Raw genomic sequence first — 19,451 nt, 5'->3', positions numbered from 1 at the left:
TACCAGTGGTGAAAAGTAACAAAAAGTACATTTACTCAAGTACTGTACCTAATGACAATTGTTAGGTACTTGCACTTTATTTGAATGTTTCCATTTTATGCTACTTAATACTTCTACTACTGTATACTTCTACTCCACTACATTTCAGAATGTACTTTTTTTAACTCCACTACATTACTGACATGATCTGACTGCTGTAGTTACGTTGTCAGATGAAGATTTCACATACAAAACATATGATCAGTTCATAAAATACAGTATGATGTATTGTTATTGATTCAACTACTTAACAGTTTATGAAATAGATAAAATTAGCTACATCTTAACCATCTCAAGCATTAAAATACTACCTACAAATTAATACATCAGCAGCCTACGTGCTGTTTGTAATACCACTCTGCATGAGTGCTTTTACTATAAGCACATTTGACTTTTGTGCTTATACTTAAGAGAGTACTTTTTCCACCACTGTCTGGCTGTTGCCTCTCTTTTCTCCACATGCCGGAAGCAATTACCTAGAAATCCTGTCCATCATCATGAAATGACGTTGGCACCTCCTGCAATCACCCTTGCAATCTCTGGACAAATAATAGTGAGTAATAATAATTACAGGCTGGCTATTGATGACCATTTGTCATCATCACTTTCTCATCCTGGTACCGGCATATTGGCACTTCTAAAAAACACCCGCTGACGCACAGCTGTATCAGGAGGGGCATTTAACTTTCATCATTAGTCATTTCTATCAAAGGCATCGTGAGTGTAACTTCAACAACTCTGCAACTGGAGCTTTTTTTCCCTCCTCCTCTGCTGCGAAATCGGTTCCTATAAATAAAATATGGTGGAGATTTTCTAGAGTTAGATCAAGTCTGATTAACTTCAACTAAGGATTAATTTACCTCGGTTTAGATCTGACATTTTCTTTGATAACATGGGCGGAGTGTGTTTATGCTGCAGACCAGTGTGGCCAGTCTTCATGATTCTGGCTTCGTTACCTTGCATGTTGCACTGCTCAGAGAATCCTGCAGCAGCTGTTGGCAAAATGTATCCACGCGGCAATCACTGGGCAGTAGGTAAGAGAAACTGAACATTTTCAACAGGTGGAGTAAGTAATGTTGATTTTTACTGTATTTGCAATGTTTAATTGGTAATATGCACCATGGAAGGTGATAATATTTAGAGCAAATCAGTTTATTTGTTGCATCAAAAGTGTATCAGAAGTATTTAATTGTCTATATTTTAGGGTTAAAACCCTGCATGTTTTATAGGACAGATGCTCTTTTGTGCAAATATGTGCTATAATAGCTTTAAGTGCAATAATAATGCAGTGATCTTCATGCATTAATGTGTTAGCTCTGATGATGATTATAATGATGCATGTAATAGACAAAATGTTTTTTTCTCTTCTCATCTTCTGCTGGACAGGTCCACTGAAGAAAATATTTACATATTTTATTGTCATTATCAGAAAGGTGATATAGGGGTAGACAAAAGGAACCCTTTTTAATATAATGCACCCCAGTACATCACCACCCTCAATAATAAACATAAAGTAGAAATATGACCTTTGATTGCATTAGATTGCACAGGTCTTCCTGATAAAGTGCTTGATGAGTGTAAACTGAATACAGTACAACCACCAAGCCTTGACATATGGTGACAGTGTGGATTTAATTAGTATAATTAATTACACTAACTAATGTAATCACAGATTAGGGCCCATCATGGTGTAGTTTAACCCAAATGTAGTTAATCAGAGTATGACAGACCACAACCTGACACCAGATATTTTTTCCAGAAAACAGTTAATGCATCCTGTTACGTTCAACCCTCCAGGTCATTTGATGGGAAAGAAGAGCATCGAGAGCCCGAAGGAACTGCAGGACACAAACCAGGACAGTGACTACCTCACACCCTCAGAAACAGCTGGGGTCATAGAGTTGGACCGATACGAGGGTCTGATGGAGGCTCTGCTGCAACAGAAGAACCAAAAACAGACGATGCCACAAACTGCAGACAGGCTGCTTTGGCTGCGCAGCGGCTGGAGAGAAGAAGACAGAGACAAATATCTCAGAGAGGTAACATTTACAATCAGTGATTCTTAATGCACCTTTATTTGAGCTACAGGTTTTTTTTAAGGGGAACACTGATTTCAGCTATATTGTTTTGAGAATATGATGTCATGTATTTCTCCATTTCATCACTGCATTATAGATGTCAGACCTTCTTCTTCTGGCCTCGAAACTGCAAGATGACTCCACCTGAATGCAAGACAAATTCTGTTTCAAAAACTTCAGAAATCTTTCATCTTTAACTATAAACATGTGCCCTCTGTAATCACATATATCACACTGTATAGTTTTTCTGCTGTAAGAATACGTTGGGAAAACCAATAGAAGTTTATTTTACCAGTAATTTCAAATTTGTATATGCATATCATACGACAGATTGATTTTAGACTGACCTGACAAAGTGATGTCACTTAAACTGAGAATACTGAATAAATTTAACATTGTGATAACTGCATTGTGGATGTCTAATCATGCTTTGCAGGCCGTAAGTGGCCTTTTGTTTTTATCACACATTCACTGTTTGTGGTTCAAATGCTTATGATGTTTGCGCCACCTGCATGCACAGTAACCAGTTAATACCACCAGATGGTGCTCAAGATCAATTTTAAGAGCATTTATAGTTTCTGTATTACATTTTGAGTATCTTACCAGTCAGGTGGTGCATGATAAGTGAACAAGATCAAAATTACAGACCTCTAAAAGCAATTTCCGCTCCTTTTTCTAATCAGAAAGAAGACACACACTCTCTACCATACACACACACACACACACACACACATACACACACACACACACACACACACACTCAAACACCACTGTTTTTGTTGTTGTTTTTTCATTGTGAGATATCTCCTGGAGCGTTATTTGTGGGAGGTTTATGTTTATGTTTGGATGATATATATGTATTGTGCTGTTAGTGATGGTGGGTTATAATGTGTCTGAATAATTCCATGAGGGATGGATCATATAAATGACCAGACATGAAAACAAAACTATTCATTCAGTGTCTATTCAGACAGTAGGATGGATGATGACAGGGACTATTATTAGCCTTCAGGAGTTGCAGATGATAGGAAATGCTAATTGAAACAGTTTGGTTACACACATCTTTCTCTTAAAGCCAAAAGGAAGGTTTTCTCTTCCCTCATTTGTCACAGATGATTGGTGAACAATAGAGGTACAAGCCACTTTCACCCCATCATTATGAGTCTAATCCCCCATGCGAATGGGATGAAGTTTACAGGAGTTAATGAGGAGGAAATAAGTGGGTTGACAAACTCATTCTCTGAAACAGAGAGAGGAAGTCTGGAAGTTTAAGCTGCTTTAACACGCCCTCCATGTTTATCTATGCTACTTTAAATTAATGGTAACATGCTACAGTGGTATGAAACTTGATACCATAAAGAGATTCATGTTTATAGATGTTTTGATCCGACATTTACAGTAGGACTGGAGCCCTTAATGCGTCAGTCAGTGTCCATGATCAGATGGTTTTAGACCACAAATTCTTATAAATCTTGAAAAATTACAGCTGAAAACCTTGTTAAATGTGTTCTTAGGTTTTAATGCTTTTTATGGAAAAAGCTTTTCTCCCAGTGTGATAGTTATGTTAGTGAAATCCACCACTAAGGGGTGCTGTACTCCTATTTCCCCACATTTATGTGTGCAGAGCTCTCATACAGTCTGCTGTACCTCCTATAGCCGCAGCATGATTAATGAACAGCCATGAAATACATGTTTCATATGTCTGGGAGAACTTGATTAGTCATCAATTTGTTTGTTGATTTTTTACATATAAAGTTTATTGTATGGAGAAAATATTCACATTTGATGAACCATTCATGATGGAGACCAAACACTTGGATAAAAAAACCAGCAAGGCAGAATGAATCAAAATGAGGAGTGCTCCATTTATAAGAGTAAAATAAATACTGATGGGTGCTAAAGGACTCTGTTATATTGGCAACATAACATCGGATAAAAATGAGACTGGGCTGAATGAATGTGAAACTTAACAGTAAAAAGAGTTTGCAGAGAACATAAAGAAAAACACCAGAGAACTAGAAAGTAACAGAGTAGTCAATGGTTTCATATTTTACAGGACTTTTCACAGTTGGTGTCACAGCCTCTCCGTATAAGTGATCAGGATGACTCTAATCCTGGATGTCAGCTGTAGTTCTTCCAAAATTAAACAATCCCATCAGCATGAGGATGAAGTCAGTTTTTCAAAAGACGCGGCAGATGTGATCTGAACCTCCACTCAGCATCACCACGTCTTCCCAATAGACTGAATGTGTTCCTTGGCCTTCATCCTCAGTGAGGCAATACTGGAGTTCCTTGGATCAGCTGAGCACTGGTACGCCGGGGGTGGGGGGCACATAGAGCCGATGTGGGGCAGGTGAGGGCTGTGTCCCAGGGCCGGGGAGTTGAGGAAAGGCAAAGAAGAGGGCATGGAGGGGGGAGGTGAAGGGGTGTAAGTGCCCGGGAGGCCCTGCGAGCCGCCAATAAAGCCCGGGAGGGACTGCAGGGAGGTGGAGGTGGTGATCGGGGTGGTGAGCCAGGGGTCCAGCTGCAGGCCGGAGCCCAGGGAGTTGGTGGGAGAGCGGCTGAAGGAGAGCAGAGAGGAGGAGGAGGTGTCCTGGAGCTTGATGGAGCTCACCTCCAGCTTCTCCTGCCGACGCCATTTGGCCCGACGGTTTTGAAACCACACCTGGAATCAAAGAGCAGGATTTAATTTTTTAACTCATTAAAACTTTATTTACCTCTGTGAGGGCAAATATAAGCTGCAACTCGCCACCGAGGTCAACAAATACACATAATGGATAGAAGAGGAAAGGGAAAAACCACACTTTTAATCAAAGTCTGTATCTTAAAGCCTTTTTTAGTGTATTATGTTTAATATTATACTGTGTGAATCAAATATTTAGAAGAAGAATATAAGATATAAAGACCCAGTGAAGATTACAGCTATTAAACTAATTACTTTGCATTAAATTGTAATGCTGCAATCAGCAATGAGTGATTGTTGCAATAATAACGTTTTAAGAAACTAGTTGAATTTACAATTTTTCATTTTCTTATAGTGTTAAATCGGTGGTAATTGATTTTTTCCCCTCTATTTCTGAGGCAAGCCAAACATTTTGTAAAAAAAAAACTCTTTTTCTCTGTTAAAATTCAGACAAATAAATCAAATAGCCTTTTCCCTCCAGCAGCAGTTCCTCCAAAAGTAAAGACAGCTATAAATATTCTCCTCTTTGCAGATGTGAAGAGTTTAAAACAAACTGGGGAATTACAAACGTTAGTAGCCAAGTAGCACTACTACTACTAGTAGTAGTGGGACAATTCTTGCAGTTTTATATTTATGATTTCATGGCAGGGTGAAATATAACTGTACAAATTAAATTAATGTGAACGGTTTAAATCAATAGGCATCATGAATTTCTCTGTTTTCTCAAGTTTCTGATTTACTGGATGCAGTGATTTTAGGTTTACCCTAAACTTTTTGTAATAAAACATTTAATATATGAGATGTCATTTAGGAAACATCATCTCATGCATTTATAAAAATATAGTTTATGTGTGTGTGTGTGTGTGTATGACCACAAAATATCCGTCTCACTCTAGTGCCTGCAGGCCTGTATGCACAATGTATACACGCAGCAGGCCTGCACGATAAGGAAGAGTGACTAAATAGAAGAAATAAGAGTTGTGATGAGTTTTTGGGGGGGACATACCTGGACTCGGACCTCCGGCAGGTTGACTTTCAGAGCCAGCTCCTCCCTGCTGTACACGTCCGGGTAGTGCGACTTCTCGAAAGCTCGCTCCAATTCGTGCAGCTGGAAGGTTGTGAATGTGGTCCGGTTCCGACGGTGTTTCTTCTTCGGGTTTTCATCATCGGACAGTTTGCCGTCTCTGTCCGGTGAGTCCGGACACACCGACGCTTCTCCGGTTCCGCTGGCACAACACACACCTGCGGACAAAAGACGAAAAGTTTGAATTAAAAAGAAAAAAAAAAGTTTGGAATCTCAAAATTGAGGTTTAAATATGCTTCTTGATGAATATGCTTTCAGGTAAGTGATCTTACACTTTCATTTCTAGAGGCTTTTTTAAAATAACCAGTCAGTGCCAGTCTGCTGAGAGATAAAACTGCTCCTTCACTATCAAGAAAATGACAAATTAATTAAAAAATTAAATCGCTCAGATATTCTAATAAAATGTAAAGCTCTACATTGTTTGCCACCTTTTCCCACTTTTAACTCTTTTGCGTTTTTAAAGATGAGCACCCACGTAGAGAGCACACTTTGCTGTCCCTTTTTTGTATTGTAGAAAATAATTATTGGACGATTTTCTTGAGAAAGAAGTGAAATTATCTCACTCAGCTGGCACCTGCTAGATTATCTATAAGTTTAATTAAAGACTTATAGACTTGATACTATAGATCCTGCTTGTTATAAGTATATTTTTTACATTTTTGTTGCTGGATTTTGGAGAAAGCTGAATCAACTTACTGTCAAAACTTTCTGAGTAGTGATGACTTTTCTTCATCGGGGTCACTGTTACATCCCCGTTGCGCTCAGCATCTTTAACCAGGACTTTATCCGTCATACTGTAGGAGGTTGATTTGTGGAAGATGGTGTCCTCTTTAAATCCCAGTATGGCCTCTATGCTGTGGACTGTGGACGGGTTCCCCGGGCTCTGGATGGATCGTGTGGAGGGAGACAGGCGCTCATCCATCATCATCAGCTGGGAAGGTGATCCAAGAAGCCACATTGGTCGGTGAGGTCCCAAAGAAATGGTCGAAATTACGCACGCAGTCCGTTTTAAAGTTGGTTTCTAGTCTGTTAAAGCTGTTAATTTTAAAACTAGTTGGAAAAGTTGCGCACAAGACACACACCAGTAAGACGGTCTTGTTCAGTGGACATGGAGCATCTTCAGAGTGGGCTTTTAAAGTAGCGCCTGCTGTAAGACCCCCTGCTCATGCGGCACCCCCGCTGCACGTCAGAGAGGGGACGTCCCGTTGGATTTGGCCCTGGATTTAGGGGTAACTGCGCGTCCATCCAGGCACCAGCCGCACATCACCCTCCCCTAAACTCCTCCCCATCTCAAGTGCATCTCCGTACAGCAGCCAGTGCTGGCTCTAAACCGACTTACATAAATCTTAAAACCATCTTTCCACTCCTCCAGATGTCATGTTCATGTCAGTCTGTGTAAAAAAAAAAAAAAAGAGAGGAAGATTAGGCCCACAGATTAAGGTACAACAAAATCATAATTACAAGATTTCTGGTCAGGACACGGATTGCAAGATGACAGCTTAATATTTAATCAAAGTGTCAAGATATTGTTGCCAAAAAGAATAGACGTTTCATTTAGTTGAAGAATTATGTTATTTGCTTTATTGACCTAAAGGGGAAAAACATGTATGGGCATTTAATAGCCTCCCAGAGTGACACATGTTGAATAAAATAAACTTTTACTGATCAATTAACTAACACATCCTGTACTAATGAGTTAATGGAGTTTCATTAAACCAGTTTCTTGTAGGTGTGGAGTCAAAGAGGGGAACAAAGCCCAAACAATAACAATTTCAGGCTATAACCACTTAAGAGCAAACAAAGATTGACAGCAGTGTGGTAATCCTGCTTAAGGGGATTACATTATTTTACTCAAAAGGGTTAAAACCCCTAAAACTATTTAGCTTTTCCTAATTACAGAAGGTGACCTTATCCTTTGTTTGGCCGAGAGAGGAGGGGGGCAGAGTGAGAGAGATGCTAATTAACGCCAAAAAGTTACAAAACTCCATCTATAAAGAATTAAAGTTGTTTTCTTTTGCATGTCCAGAGCTCTGAGGATGTGGTTTTATGGCGCACATACATGGGAGGACAACAGGTTCTTATGTGTATATGTTGAAAATGTTCCTTTGAACATTGATTGAATTGATTCAGTTTTATTGTTAAAACAGTAATTATGTTTTGACCTGTTGAAGTAGCTGAATGTTCGCTTTCTTTAGTGCTCAGCTGCAAGTTTGGCCTTGACTGTCACATACACACAGTATAATACCCTCCAGTGTAAGAAAGCAGAGAATAATAATGACAGACAATGTCTTGCAGAATTCTTGACCTAATTTTAACATACATGTTGCAAAATGATGAAAAGTCAGAGTCCTCAGGGAAAGAACAAGTTTTCACCTGAACCTCAAACAGGTGTGCAGCTCGCTCACATATGTTGGCTTCAATCCAATAAATATCAATGAAAACAGAAACAAAGGCAGCATTGATCGACTGTTTCGATTATTCTGAGTTACAGATTGAAACTTTGAAGGGACTTTAAAGTTAAACTAACAGGTCAAAAGTATGTGAACACTTAAACATTATATGTGACTTTTGAACATCTCATTCCAAAACCAAGAGCATTAATGTGCTGCTTCCAACCTGATGCCTCCACAACTCGTTTTCAGTCGTTTTCAGTCATTCTTAGTTGTTTTTATCAACCTTTTATTGTCAGACTTTGGACCTTTATTTGCTGGTTTAACAGCCTGACAGTCAAAGACAGAAACAGCTTGACAAGTATTGTTTGTTTTCTGACCAACCAATCATAAGGATCAATGAGCATATTGAATCAACCTGAGCACATTTTAGCAAATGCATTCTGCCTTTATGCATCTATTACCAATTCCACATAGTATTGATTTTTTAAGTGTATACCCATTTAAATCAGCATTACAGTTAATCCAAAATGTGAAATTGTTTATTTGTGGACTTTGCTTTGTCAGCAGATACAGGAAACTGTTGCCGCAAAGTTGGAAGTAAAATATCATTGGTGGAAAGTAAATTTACCCAAGTACTGTACTTAAGTACAATTTTGAGATACTTGTACTTTACTTGAGTATTTCCATTTTATGCTACTTTATAGTTATGTTGTGACATTTCAGATGCAAACATGGTACTTTGCACTGCACTATATTTATCTGACAGCTTATTACTGCACCTCAACCAGCTACAACAGAAAAATACTGCTTACATGTAAATGCACCTGCAAAAATAATTCACTGTATATAATAATATAACAGTCTGAATTGTGCCATTCTGTATTATGAGTAGCCTACTTTTGATACTATATATGATAATATAAGTATATTTTTCTGATACTCTACTATTGTACTTTTACTTAAAGCTGGAGTGGGGGACTTTTGTCTCCCCCCTCTTGCAGTGAGAGTAATTACAAAAACGCTATTGACGTCTGTCGCTACTGTAAAATGGTGGATGAATTGTTTTATGCATCATGCAACCCCTGCAAAATGATTCATTTCACTATCAGAATTTGATCGATTCTGTCTGATAACATTTGGAGAGTCTAGAAGAGCCAACTGAGTAAATTATTTAATCCTCATTCAAGTTAGCAGAGAGCTAGCCAGAAGTTAGCTGCTCGGCCGGTGGAAGTCTCAAGTGCGCATGCCCTGCCCATAGAGCAGTATGCATTCATCTGGCTAGTGCAGGAATGTCAAATCCGACGCCAGATTAAAAACTCTGGTGTACTGTGAAATACAGAGAGATTTATCTGCCGGTGATAAGCTTAATCAGCATTGTGTGAACTCATTTGGCAAAGGCTTGAATGTAACAGATGTTCATTTATTTGTAAAAGTTCCGTACTGCAGGTTTAAGTAAAAATTTGAATGCAAGACTTTTAATTGAATTCAGTTAATTTACACTGTTATCAATACTTTTATTTGAGTAAAGTACCACTGTTGTAAGCTGTAGCATTAAGATAAGTTAAATTGGACTAAAAGCAGCTAAGGACCAAAAGTACACAAAAGTATGTGGACAGGCGTGTTTGTTTATCTACTGTATCACTGTAGTTACCCTCTACTGGTAACTAGTAGAAATAACAATATTGAGAGATGTACATACAGCTTCACATTTTCATAAATTATAGCATTTAAAACAAACAAACAAACAAACAAACTTGAAATCCCAGTGAATGGGGGATTTCAGTATGTTTTTGTCTTTACCTGAAGAATATATAAGCTACCTAGTTGCTACCTCAACTTCACTGCCCAATAAATACCATACAATACATTCAAATGAAATTTGCACACCAGTGTTGAAATTGTGAAAATAACACAGATGGCAAAATGTCAGGTATTAAAGGATAGGTTCACAATTTTTCAAGTCTGTCTCGTAGTCATTCCTCCTGTTCATACTGGCCAATACATTTTTGCACAAAACGAAGGCTGTGTATTTTATCCCCCATCACTTACATTGAAAGTGTATTGTGAAGGGATCTTCTAATGGTCAGTGTGAACAGGAGGAATGATTACAGCAAAAAAAACATATTTCAATGTTCACTTGGGTACCTGACTATTGTTTTAACCTATCCTTTAAAATGTACTGAACTATGAGATAATACAAGACATTAGTTTGTGCTGTGATATCCTCATCACTGGGGGAGACAGAGAGAGAGAGAGAGAGAGAGAGAGAGAGAGAGAGAAAGAGAGAGAGAGAGAGAGAGAGAGGAAGAGAGAGAGAGAGAGAGAGGAAGAGAGAGAGAGAGGGCACGAGCTGACAACCTTGGCTACACTGATCCTATTAGATGGTAATCTCCAGACTTTACAAATCCACAGCCGTTTAAACTTGGGTTCATGTGAAACTGTAAATGTTAACAATTCCTCCCCCCCTTTTCTGCCTAATCGTTCTTAATAAGTGTTTGGATAATGCCCAATTAAATTAAGACCTATTTCTTTATTCACTGCATTAGTCCTGATTCAGGTAGATGTGATTAAGCTTTATATTTTTAATAGCTGTCCAACAGAACTGTTTGGTGTGCCGCTAAGGATTTGAAACGTGATCAGTAATGGCTTGTATCCAAACATAAAGCTCCATGCAGCAACATTACAGTTAATTAAGTGTCTTTTTCTGAAATTAGGACGGATCCTGGATAGTTTTAATTAAAGATAATTGACTTACACATGGAGCTTAGTGTATTAGAACAAATTATGTCTGCAGGAAGATGTTCACAAAACATACTGCCAAATTGCATTTATTCAATATACAACTTTATTTGAACAATACATTTGTTTTTTCTCAGTTTGAAGGACCTTCATATATTTTTATCAGTGTTTATGTACATTGTTTTTATCGTTATGGAATACATCACTCAGTATTTTGCATTTTCTGCAAATATTTCAGGCTTTAAAACTTTTTATTACAATTAAAATGTGTATGTGGAAAGTAAATCAACATGTCAAAACTTAAGAGGATTTCCTGCTTTGTATTAACAGTAAAAGAAAAAAAAAATTCTAAATATCATAATTAATTCAAACACCACATACAAAAAAAATAAAATAAATAAAAATCTAGAATAACCAACAAACCAAAAGGAAAGTTGAAACACTCAGACAGGATTGGTTTTGTATTGGTAGATTGTTTTTTTGTAGATTGGTAGATTCTGAAAAACACACTTTTAGGAGACTGAAGTGTCTCGTTATACAACAAACTGAGAAGATTTGTGAACATTATATCACAGATGTGAAAAAGAATACTTGTCTGGGACTGTTTTGGGGGGCGGGGGGGTCACTTTTCTACATCATTTAAAAGAAATGGGGGAGAGATGGGGCACTCTGGACATAATTCGCAGTGTATTGAGATGATGAGTTGTAAATTACTACCCATTCAGTAACAAGCTAACCGGGAGGGAAACTTTTACAGTATAACCGTCACTGGTAGCAGTAATAATGTGACGCTCTGGTTGGGCTGTGTTTCATATTCTAACACCAGACAGATGATTTGCTGAATCCCAGATTTGTTTGTTTTTTAACACAGCTTGGTCTGTAGATTCCCCCCAAAAAAGTGTTGAAATTCATTTTCTTGTGTGATGCTTTTTCTTCTCCCTTTTTCTTCCTCTTCTTCTTCATTATCCAAACACCTTTCTTTATTTAGCCGTTCACATGACGGAGCACTTCTCCTCTGCTTTGCTCTTCAGCTCGGTGACGGTGGCCGAGGCCTTCTCCTTCAGCTGGTCCATGTCCATGTTCTGCAAGTTTCCAATCTGGCCCATGAGGGAGTCCTTGCCCTCCTCCTCCGTGGCGTCCTCGTCCACCATCTTGAGCAGCTCCTCCGGGACGTCCACGTCGTCCCCGGCCATCTCGATCATGTTCTCGTCCTGCTCGCTCTGCAAGATGATAACATCGAGCAGAAAAGACGGTCAGAGCACAGAGACACAGGTGTTAAAATTAAGTATGATTATTTATGCTGAGGTCAAAGAAGTATGTTTTTCTCCACCTATACAGTAGTAGTTCTTCTTAGTTATGTACTTGTGGCCCCAAACAATAAGACATAATCCAGTTAATAATTTCCTCTCTGTATTATCAAAATATGTTTGTTCATTGTAAGGCATCTGCTTCCTCTGGTATAGTATTGTATAGTAAATGGTTTTATATATATGTGTGTGTATATGTACTAATGTAACGTGTTAAAAAAAAACACAGCAAAGTCTTTCTAGGTACCAGACATGAGGGAGGGGCATTTTTTGTTTTCCTTGATTTGAACAAAGACTGAATATTCATGGAATTGAATTATTATTTGCAGAGGTAAACAACTTAAAGGTTGACTTAAAGGCTTTTTCACAGGATTAACATGCTGTTTGCCTACACAGTTTCCAAAACATACAGTATATCTTCCCATTGCTACACTACACTGAATGTATCGACCTCAGTTTACCAGAGGACATATCACCAAGGTGAACTATGGATAAAACAACAAACAACAAAAAAAGACTAACTTGTTAACTGCTTTTTGATTAATTACATTTTCCTCCTTTGATTTCACCAATTGTAACATATTTAAAGCTAAACAGTTCATTGGGTTTGAAGTCATCTTTTAAGCAAACAATGAGACAAACAAGGAAAGACACAAACAGATGAACTCTACGATCCGTCTTAATCCAAACGTAAGTATTGCTCTCGAGGATTTTCTGCTGTTTTTGTGAAGCAGGGATGAGTCTCCTTTGGACTTTACCATCCGCACCTCCTGACTTATTGCATCATAGAAATGCTAAAATTAAAGCCATTCCAACAAACTCAATTTAATCACTTAGTATCTGGAATAGTCATGCAATAGGCACCGTACTGTGACTACTTTGAACTTCAATCTGTGGGATTATCTCAGACCTGCCTTAGCCTTTCCTCTCAGAATCCCAATGATCGTCTAAAGATATCTTCTATAGCGTTGCACGAGACCTTTAATTCCATTAGACTAACAGCACCGACATCCTTCTAGCTCTATTAAAAGTAATAATTGTTGTTGTTTTTTTTTTCAAAACTCACACTTGATAGCATGCACTTATGTTCTCAACTACCTGTCCGTTAAAAGAAAAGAATAAACAGAATAGGATTTCTTTAGGTGCCTTGAAAAATCCATTTAAAATGTATATTTCAGTTCTCATAAAGACACGTTGGCCATTGTCATTTGTTTTTCCCTTTTTTTTTCAAGCTGGCATGGAATGTAAACATCATTTGAGGAAAAATAATTAGATTTATATGTATAGGCTCATGCCATTGTCCTCATGTTACATGTGTGGTTTCAATTTAAAAGAAACAGTGAAAAGAAATGCACCCATTGTTTAAAGTACATGACTGAACAATAGACTGTCTGTTGTATTAGATTATAAGAAATGCCAGCAGCAGCCAAGGTCATCACAGTCACATCACAATTAAAATCATGGTATAAGAAAACCTGTATTAGAAAGTGATTTTTGCTCTTTAGCCATTAAAAACTGTTCATCACAAGCAAGGTTTCACCACTAGATTGATTTGTCGGATTAGAAAACCCACTGCTGATATTTATCTTTAAATAGCTTTAAATAAAATCCCAACATACCTTTTGTGCTCCTTCCATTACAGCAAATTTTTCTTTAAGAGTCCCTTTAAATGGCGAAAACTGCTCAGTTTACATCCACTAAAGTAGATGCGGTCCCCTCTTAATGCCAGCTCACACTACCTTGGTGCTCCCTAATGAGCCTGGGACACCTGCTCAGCGGTATTTGGCTTTGTAAGACTCAAGGTGCAATATGGGACACACAGGCTAACGTTCCCAGGAACCCGGTTTGAACGTCTTTCTCTCTAATCTACTGGCATAGTTTCCACCTCCTGTTGTCCAAGCTGCAGCTGCCAAGTGCTGCTGTTAGATAAAGACTAAACATGAAGCAGACATTTGTTGCTCTACCTGCACAGGCACAACACTTAGCTCAGTCATCAAATCCCACTTTTTGTGCCAGGCACTGGAGAAAAACCTTTTAAGAAGGACTGTCAATAATAATTACTATTCCTTATTAAAAAACAGAGAAAAGAGTATATCATCTGATGGGGGAAAAAATAAGAAATCCTCACTTCTACGGGAACTTTGGAAGGAAGTTTGAAGAAATTCTGCAGCTTATTAAAATATATTGAATGTATTTTAAACATATATTCTAATATATTGGAAATATTTGAGTTAGAGTGAACCACAATGCTGCTGTGCTCCTATCTAGAAGATTAATGTTCAGTATTAAAATACATTTAAAATGTCTTAAGTGTTTACCTTTGGCAGCCTGTATTTATCTCTGAGGCACACCCTGAGTGTTGCCCTCTCTGCCTTCTTGTGTAAGAAATCTGCATCTCTCTCCATCCTGAAAGAAACACACAAGAAATATTATTAGTATAGTAAATGGTCTCAAGAACATCCCAGACAGACATGCTTAAAATAGAAATATTATACAGATACAGCAGGGGAAAACTGCAAAAGAAAAGGAGCTAGGTAGAGTTTTTTGACCTTGGCCTTGAGCTCCTGTTTGGCATCGCTGTGTTGAGGGCTCAAGAGCAGCGTAGTGAATTTTTCAGTATTAGGATGTTTTTATGTTGTTTTAAAAAAAAATGCAATGTTTTATTCTGTTTTGCTTTCTTTATCCAACCTGGTACATGAATAAACACTGGACCAATCAGATGAAGTTCAGCTACGCATAACATCCTCCATATTAGTCAAAAATCAAGTTCACCTGAATAAAATTAAAGCAGGAAACAATGTTTACTGAAAAAGCATATTTTAACTAAAGGATTTCAATATGATCAATCTTAGTTAAAAGAAAAAATGGTTTTGTTTCTATTGGTGTATCTCCATTGGCTTTAGCCATTGACTATTATTAATAAAACTGGTGTAAACATCCAAAAATCTATTTTGAACATCCAATGCAGAGGCTGAAGTCTAGTAAGCATCTTGTGATATGTGAATTCAGGAGATTCCTCTGTAAACAGTTTCAAATATTTGAATAAATCTTTCTTTATTCAATTCTTTAGAAGCATCTGGTGCACTGTTTGCTTTTATTTTGATTTTCCGCAGGGTTAATTTGCTTTAGCTTTGCAAAAGTATTCCTGAGACATGCAATGAATAATGTACTGTAGGCCCATGTCCCTAAATCTACAGGCCATAGTAAGTTTAATTTCAGATACACCAGCATAAATGAACCTGTCTTATATTCATAGAATATAGAATATACACTGAGGTTGTAGTCTGTGTCAGAAAACACGGTTTCAACATGTTCCTTGATATTTTAAGTATCAGAAAGTCATTTTTTCATCTCTGAATTATGCCTCCAGGTTATTAAAGTCTCTGTAATGTCATCACTGTGTTGTACTTTGTGAGATCCTGCGTGTTTGTGTTTTTTTTTTTTTTTAAGGTGAGACTCACGTTCTTTCCCTCAGCCAATTAAAGATGGGTATTATTAGGCCAGACTGTGTCAAGCAGATTTGAAATCAAGCCAAGATGCTGCAACTTGAACTGTAGTGAAACAACAATATGGTGTACTGGTGTTTCTTCCTGTTATAACGTTGCTTTTAGCCATCCAGGTTATACAGATGCAGATTTTTTAATATTAGCTTACAGCTTTTCATTTTCTGTCCATTTCCATCAATTGTTTGTGTGGATGTGGAGTTATTGCCATAAATCTGAAATCATCACTTGAAATCTACAATTATGGAGAATGTTGTCAGTCTAAAATTAATGAATTAATTCTCCAAACATGGGAGTGGAGAGGCTGGATAAATCTTGTTATGTAATTCAGGCTGACTGGATCTGTTTGGTGCTGCAAAATCTGCTCTGTGTAGCAAATTCCAACAGATTTGACAACTTTAAACACAAAATGCTGTTTTTAATTTTTTGTTATTTTTCACAATTTTTCTTCAAAATGGGATTCAGGACAGATTCATGCAAAAATGACTTTTGATAATGATTTGCTGGTATGACTATTAGAACTTGATTTAAAAAAATATTCAAGACAAATTGATGCATTGATTGACAGCAACATGGAGGTGGACAAACTACCTGCTTCTCATATTATTGTAGAGTTTTAAGTCTATTAAAACAGATTCATAGATATTCCATTAAAGATCAAATAAGACTGATATTAAAATGCTTTTTCAGAACACCTGTGCATACGATGTAAGAGAAAACTGTCCATTGATGTGGATCTTATAACAATAGCAAATGGTGGTCTCAATAAAATAAACAAATAAATATAATCGTGCAGGTTTGTGATTGTTTTCCTTCTCTGCACCACCACAGATCCTCCTTATCCATGGGATTTTTTTTTACCATTTCAGTTCAAATGCTGCAGAATATACCACCTTAAAGTCCATATTTAGAGCTCTGAATAAAACTGCCATTTCACAATTGCTGATTGGGTCCTTCAAAATGTTACAACTGTTGTTACAGCAGAAACAGATGACAGATTATAGAAGATTATTGATCCGACTGCAGAACTGCAAGGTCCAACATAACTCAATGGATTATTTTGTCATAAACTCAATAAAAAGAGGACGAGAACCTCTATGGTGGAGGGTCTGCTGTGACCTTCAGCAACAGATGCATCTCTCAGAAAAACAACTTGCACATTGTTTGCTCATGAAAACAGTAAATACATGGGCTTTTATGTATAGTCACGTTAGATGTGAAAACATATAGTTAAGGGTGGTTGTGAAAGTGAAAGATTGTGTTGAAATAACAGCGTTTCAAGGTCAGATTGTCATATTGTCATCCATGGGCCAATGTCATCAATTCAAAATGGAGCACTCTCCGTGTTGCTACTTACTTCTCCTCCACCAATTGTTTTTGGTACTCTTCATACTCCTCGCGTGTCATCCCTGCTGCTTTGGCTGGATCTGAGGGGGTGGCCTCCTCTTCTTTGTCACCTCCACCACCAAGCCCCATTCCTGACAGGGGGTTTCCAATCATGCTCTTGATCAAGAAAGCCATCTTGAGTTATGTGACTGTTTACTCTGCGAGGACAAAAAATATTTTTGCTAAATAAAAACGATGCCGCCGCCTTTATGGTGCTGTTCCGTTTGGCTTCCTATAGCTGTCAAATCCAGTGCTAGCTCTCTAGTTAACCTGCTGCTTGTCTATGGAGCCAAGGACACACTGACGACAAGCAACAGACACATACACGCACAATTACACACATACATACACACACACACACAACGTTTTGCCTCGGCCATAATCTGGATTTAATCCTCCCTGCTCCACTATGCTAAGAGGCAGATGGCCTGTTTCCTATCTATTTTTAAATCATACAGTGGATGTGGATGTTTTTTTTTTCTCCCTTTATTAATTTTGACACTTTGTGCGTTCTTTGCCAAAACTAGGTGCAGACTCATAATAAAAATGGGTTTTGGAGATGAGTTTCCTCAGTTTGTGACCACACATATCCTGCGTCCGCCCACTGGTTGCTTAATCATATTAGTAAAGTACGGGCCAGCCTGTGTTCAGCTTATACTGCTGAGACCAAGCAGAGTGGAGAGAGGAGCGGGATTACAGTCTTGTTTATCCTCACTGGGGCCATCCTTCATGCCGTGCTATTGTTCAGAGGGAGGATGATTGACAGGAGGGTGGAGGGATATAGGGAGGGGGATATAGGCTCTCATTTCACTTCACCGTGTTACTCCATCATATCTGCAAGCAAGCAAAGAAGGACTTGTAGATTACCCCCAATATTCCTGAGCACTCAAACATTTCAGAAATCCTCACCTGCAAGCACATAGGTCTTTCAATATCTATTATGTTACACTGTCTTTTTTTTGTATTTTGTATCATGCATGTATATATTATCTCCATTTTACTGTATTTTATCCTGACTGTATGTATGCATGAGTTTGTGGTATATGTGTACACATAGACATATGTAGGGATGTGTATTCATGTTCTGTTTTTTTTTTGTGCACCGCAGGGAGGTAGCCTGAGCATAAGCATGTCATTGCGCTGGAATTAAATGCTTCTAATGCATATATGACAATAAACTTGACTCTTGTAAATGCATGTTGTTGTTTTTTTACTCTTTAACATCACTCACTAACACTGCAATACTCTTTCCATCAACTCTTAGGGGTTTGACAGAGTACACAGAAGAATAAAATGTATGGATGACCTTACATGGTTATTTTTATTCTAAGGTTGTTCTTTGCTCTTTATTTTTTAGTTCTGTTGATAGTACAGCAAACTATCAACAGGAAATATGTGGACAGTGAAAGATGACATGCAACAAAGGTTCCCATATTCAAACCTGTTACATTGCAGTTACGTGGCATGCATGGTAGACCACTACACAGCTCTGATACTCCAAGGTATATTATCTTTTTACTTCTGTCAGCCTTGACAGTGTTATAACAGAGTGATAAAAAAAAATACCTGCTCCACTTGCGTCACACTGGCTGCAGGATTGATAGATTAATTTAACGTGTTCAAGAGATTCAAGGACGCTCAGATCTCCATCATGCACCATTTGCTCTATGAACTTAGGCTACATAGACATATTCATGTAAAAGAATCTGTATTACATGCTATAGGAGGTAATATCTATTCGAGTTATTTATCTGTGTCATTCACTTAAGGGAAGATGTGCAGTAAACTGCTCCAATGTCTAAATAATCCTGGATAAACTTTCAGGTTTCCTTTAGCGGGAAATGTAATCCAGTACTTTTGGTATTTCCACAACTCAGCAGCCCCCAGTTCAGGCATCTGTTGTTTTTTCATTGTCTTTTTCCTGTATAGATACAATAGATGCGGGAGGGACACAGCCAGGTGAAGAGCTTTTTTGTGGTTTTACAACCTGGTAAATACTGCAGACTAAACCACACCAGGTTTAGGACACCTTTATGTGGGTGTATTCATTAAAAGTGCCCAGGTGGTAAGCTTTATTTAAAGATCCATATTTAGAATTCATAAGCAGTATATTATCAATTAATGAATGTTTAGAACACATGATAACACTCTATAGTAGTTTAAAGTAGATATAAGGGTACTTTTAAGTATTCATTAATATATTTGTTAGTAAGTTTCACTCTTCTTATGAAGCATACAT

At 37.8% G+C, this 19,451-nt stretch overlaps 3 protein-coding genes across 3 annotated transcripts; 1 reads left to right on the top strand and 2 right to left on the bottom strand.

Moving 5' to 3' along the window:
• Positions 1–556: 556 nt before the first annotated feature.
• Positions 557–2,524, top strand: grp (gastrin-releasing peptide). The gene is made up of 3 exons (XM_067574538.1): positions 557–1,073; positions 1,837–2,078; positions 2,215–2,524. Exons 1-3 carry the CDS (start codon positions 932–934, stop codon positions 2,263–2,265), a joined length of 435 nt encoding a protein of 144 aa, XP_067430639.1. The 5' UTR covers positions 557–931; the 3' UTR covers positions 2,266–2,524.
• A 1,343-nt stretch (positions 2,525–3,867) lies between these two features.
• On the bottom strand, positions 3,868–7,438 carry rx3 (retinal homeobox gene 3). The gene is made up of 4 exons (XM_067574229.1): positions 6,581–7,438; positions 6,459–6,461; positions 5,807–6,042; positions 3,868–4,782 (listed from the first exon to the last, which is right to left on the bottom strand). Exons 1-4 carry the CDS (start codon positions 6,840–6,842, stop codon positions 4,339–4,341), a joined length of 945 nt encoding a protein of 314 aa, XP_067430330.1. The 5' UTR covers positions 6,843–7,438; the 3' UTR covers positions 3,868–4,338.
• A 3,666-nt stretch (positions 7,439–11,104) lies between these two features.
• On the bottom strand, positions 11,105–17,566 carry cplx4a (complexin 4a). Its single transcript, XM_067574945.1, has 3 exons — positions 17,184–17,566; positions 14,642–14,729; positions 11,105–12,236 (listed from the first exon to the last, which is right to left on the bottom strand). Exons 1-3 carry the CDS (start codon positions 17,345–17,347, stop codon positions 12,009–12,011), a joined length of 480 nt encoding a protein of 159 aa, XP_067431046.1. The 5' UTR covers positions 17,348–17,566; the 3' UTR covers positions 11,105–12,008.
• Positions 17,567–19,451: the final 1,885 nt, after the last annotated feature.

The sequence above is a fragment of the Thunnus thynnus genome, chromosome 19, assembly GCF_963924715.1.
Source record: "Thunnus thynnus chromosome 19, fThuThy2.1, whole genome shotgun sequence".
NCBI lineage: Eukaryota > Metazoa > Chordata > Actinopteri > Scombriformes > Scombridae > Thunnus > Thunnus thynnus.
The sequence above is the reverse complement of the archived record's forward strand: the minus strand, read 5'-3'. Positions and strand labels throughout refer to the sequence as shown.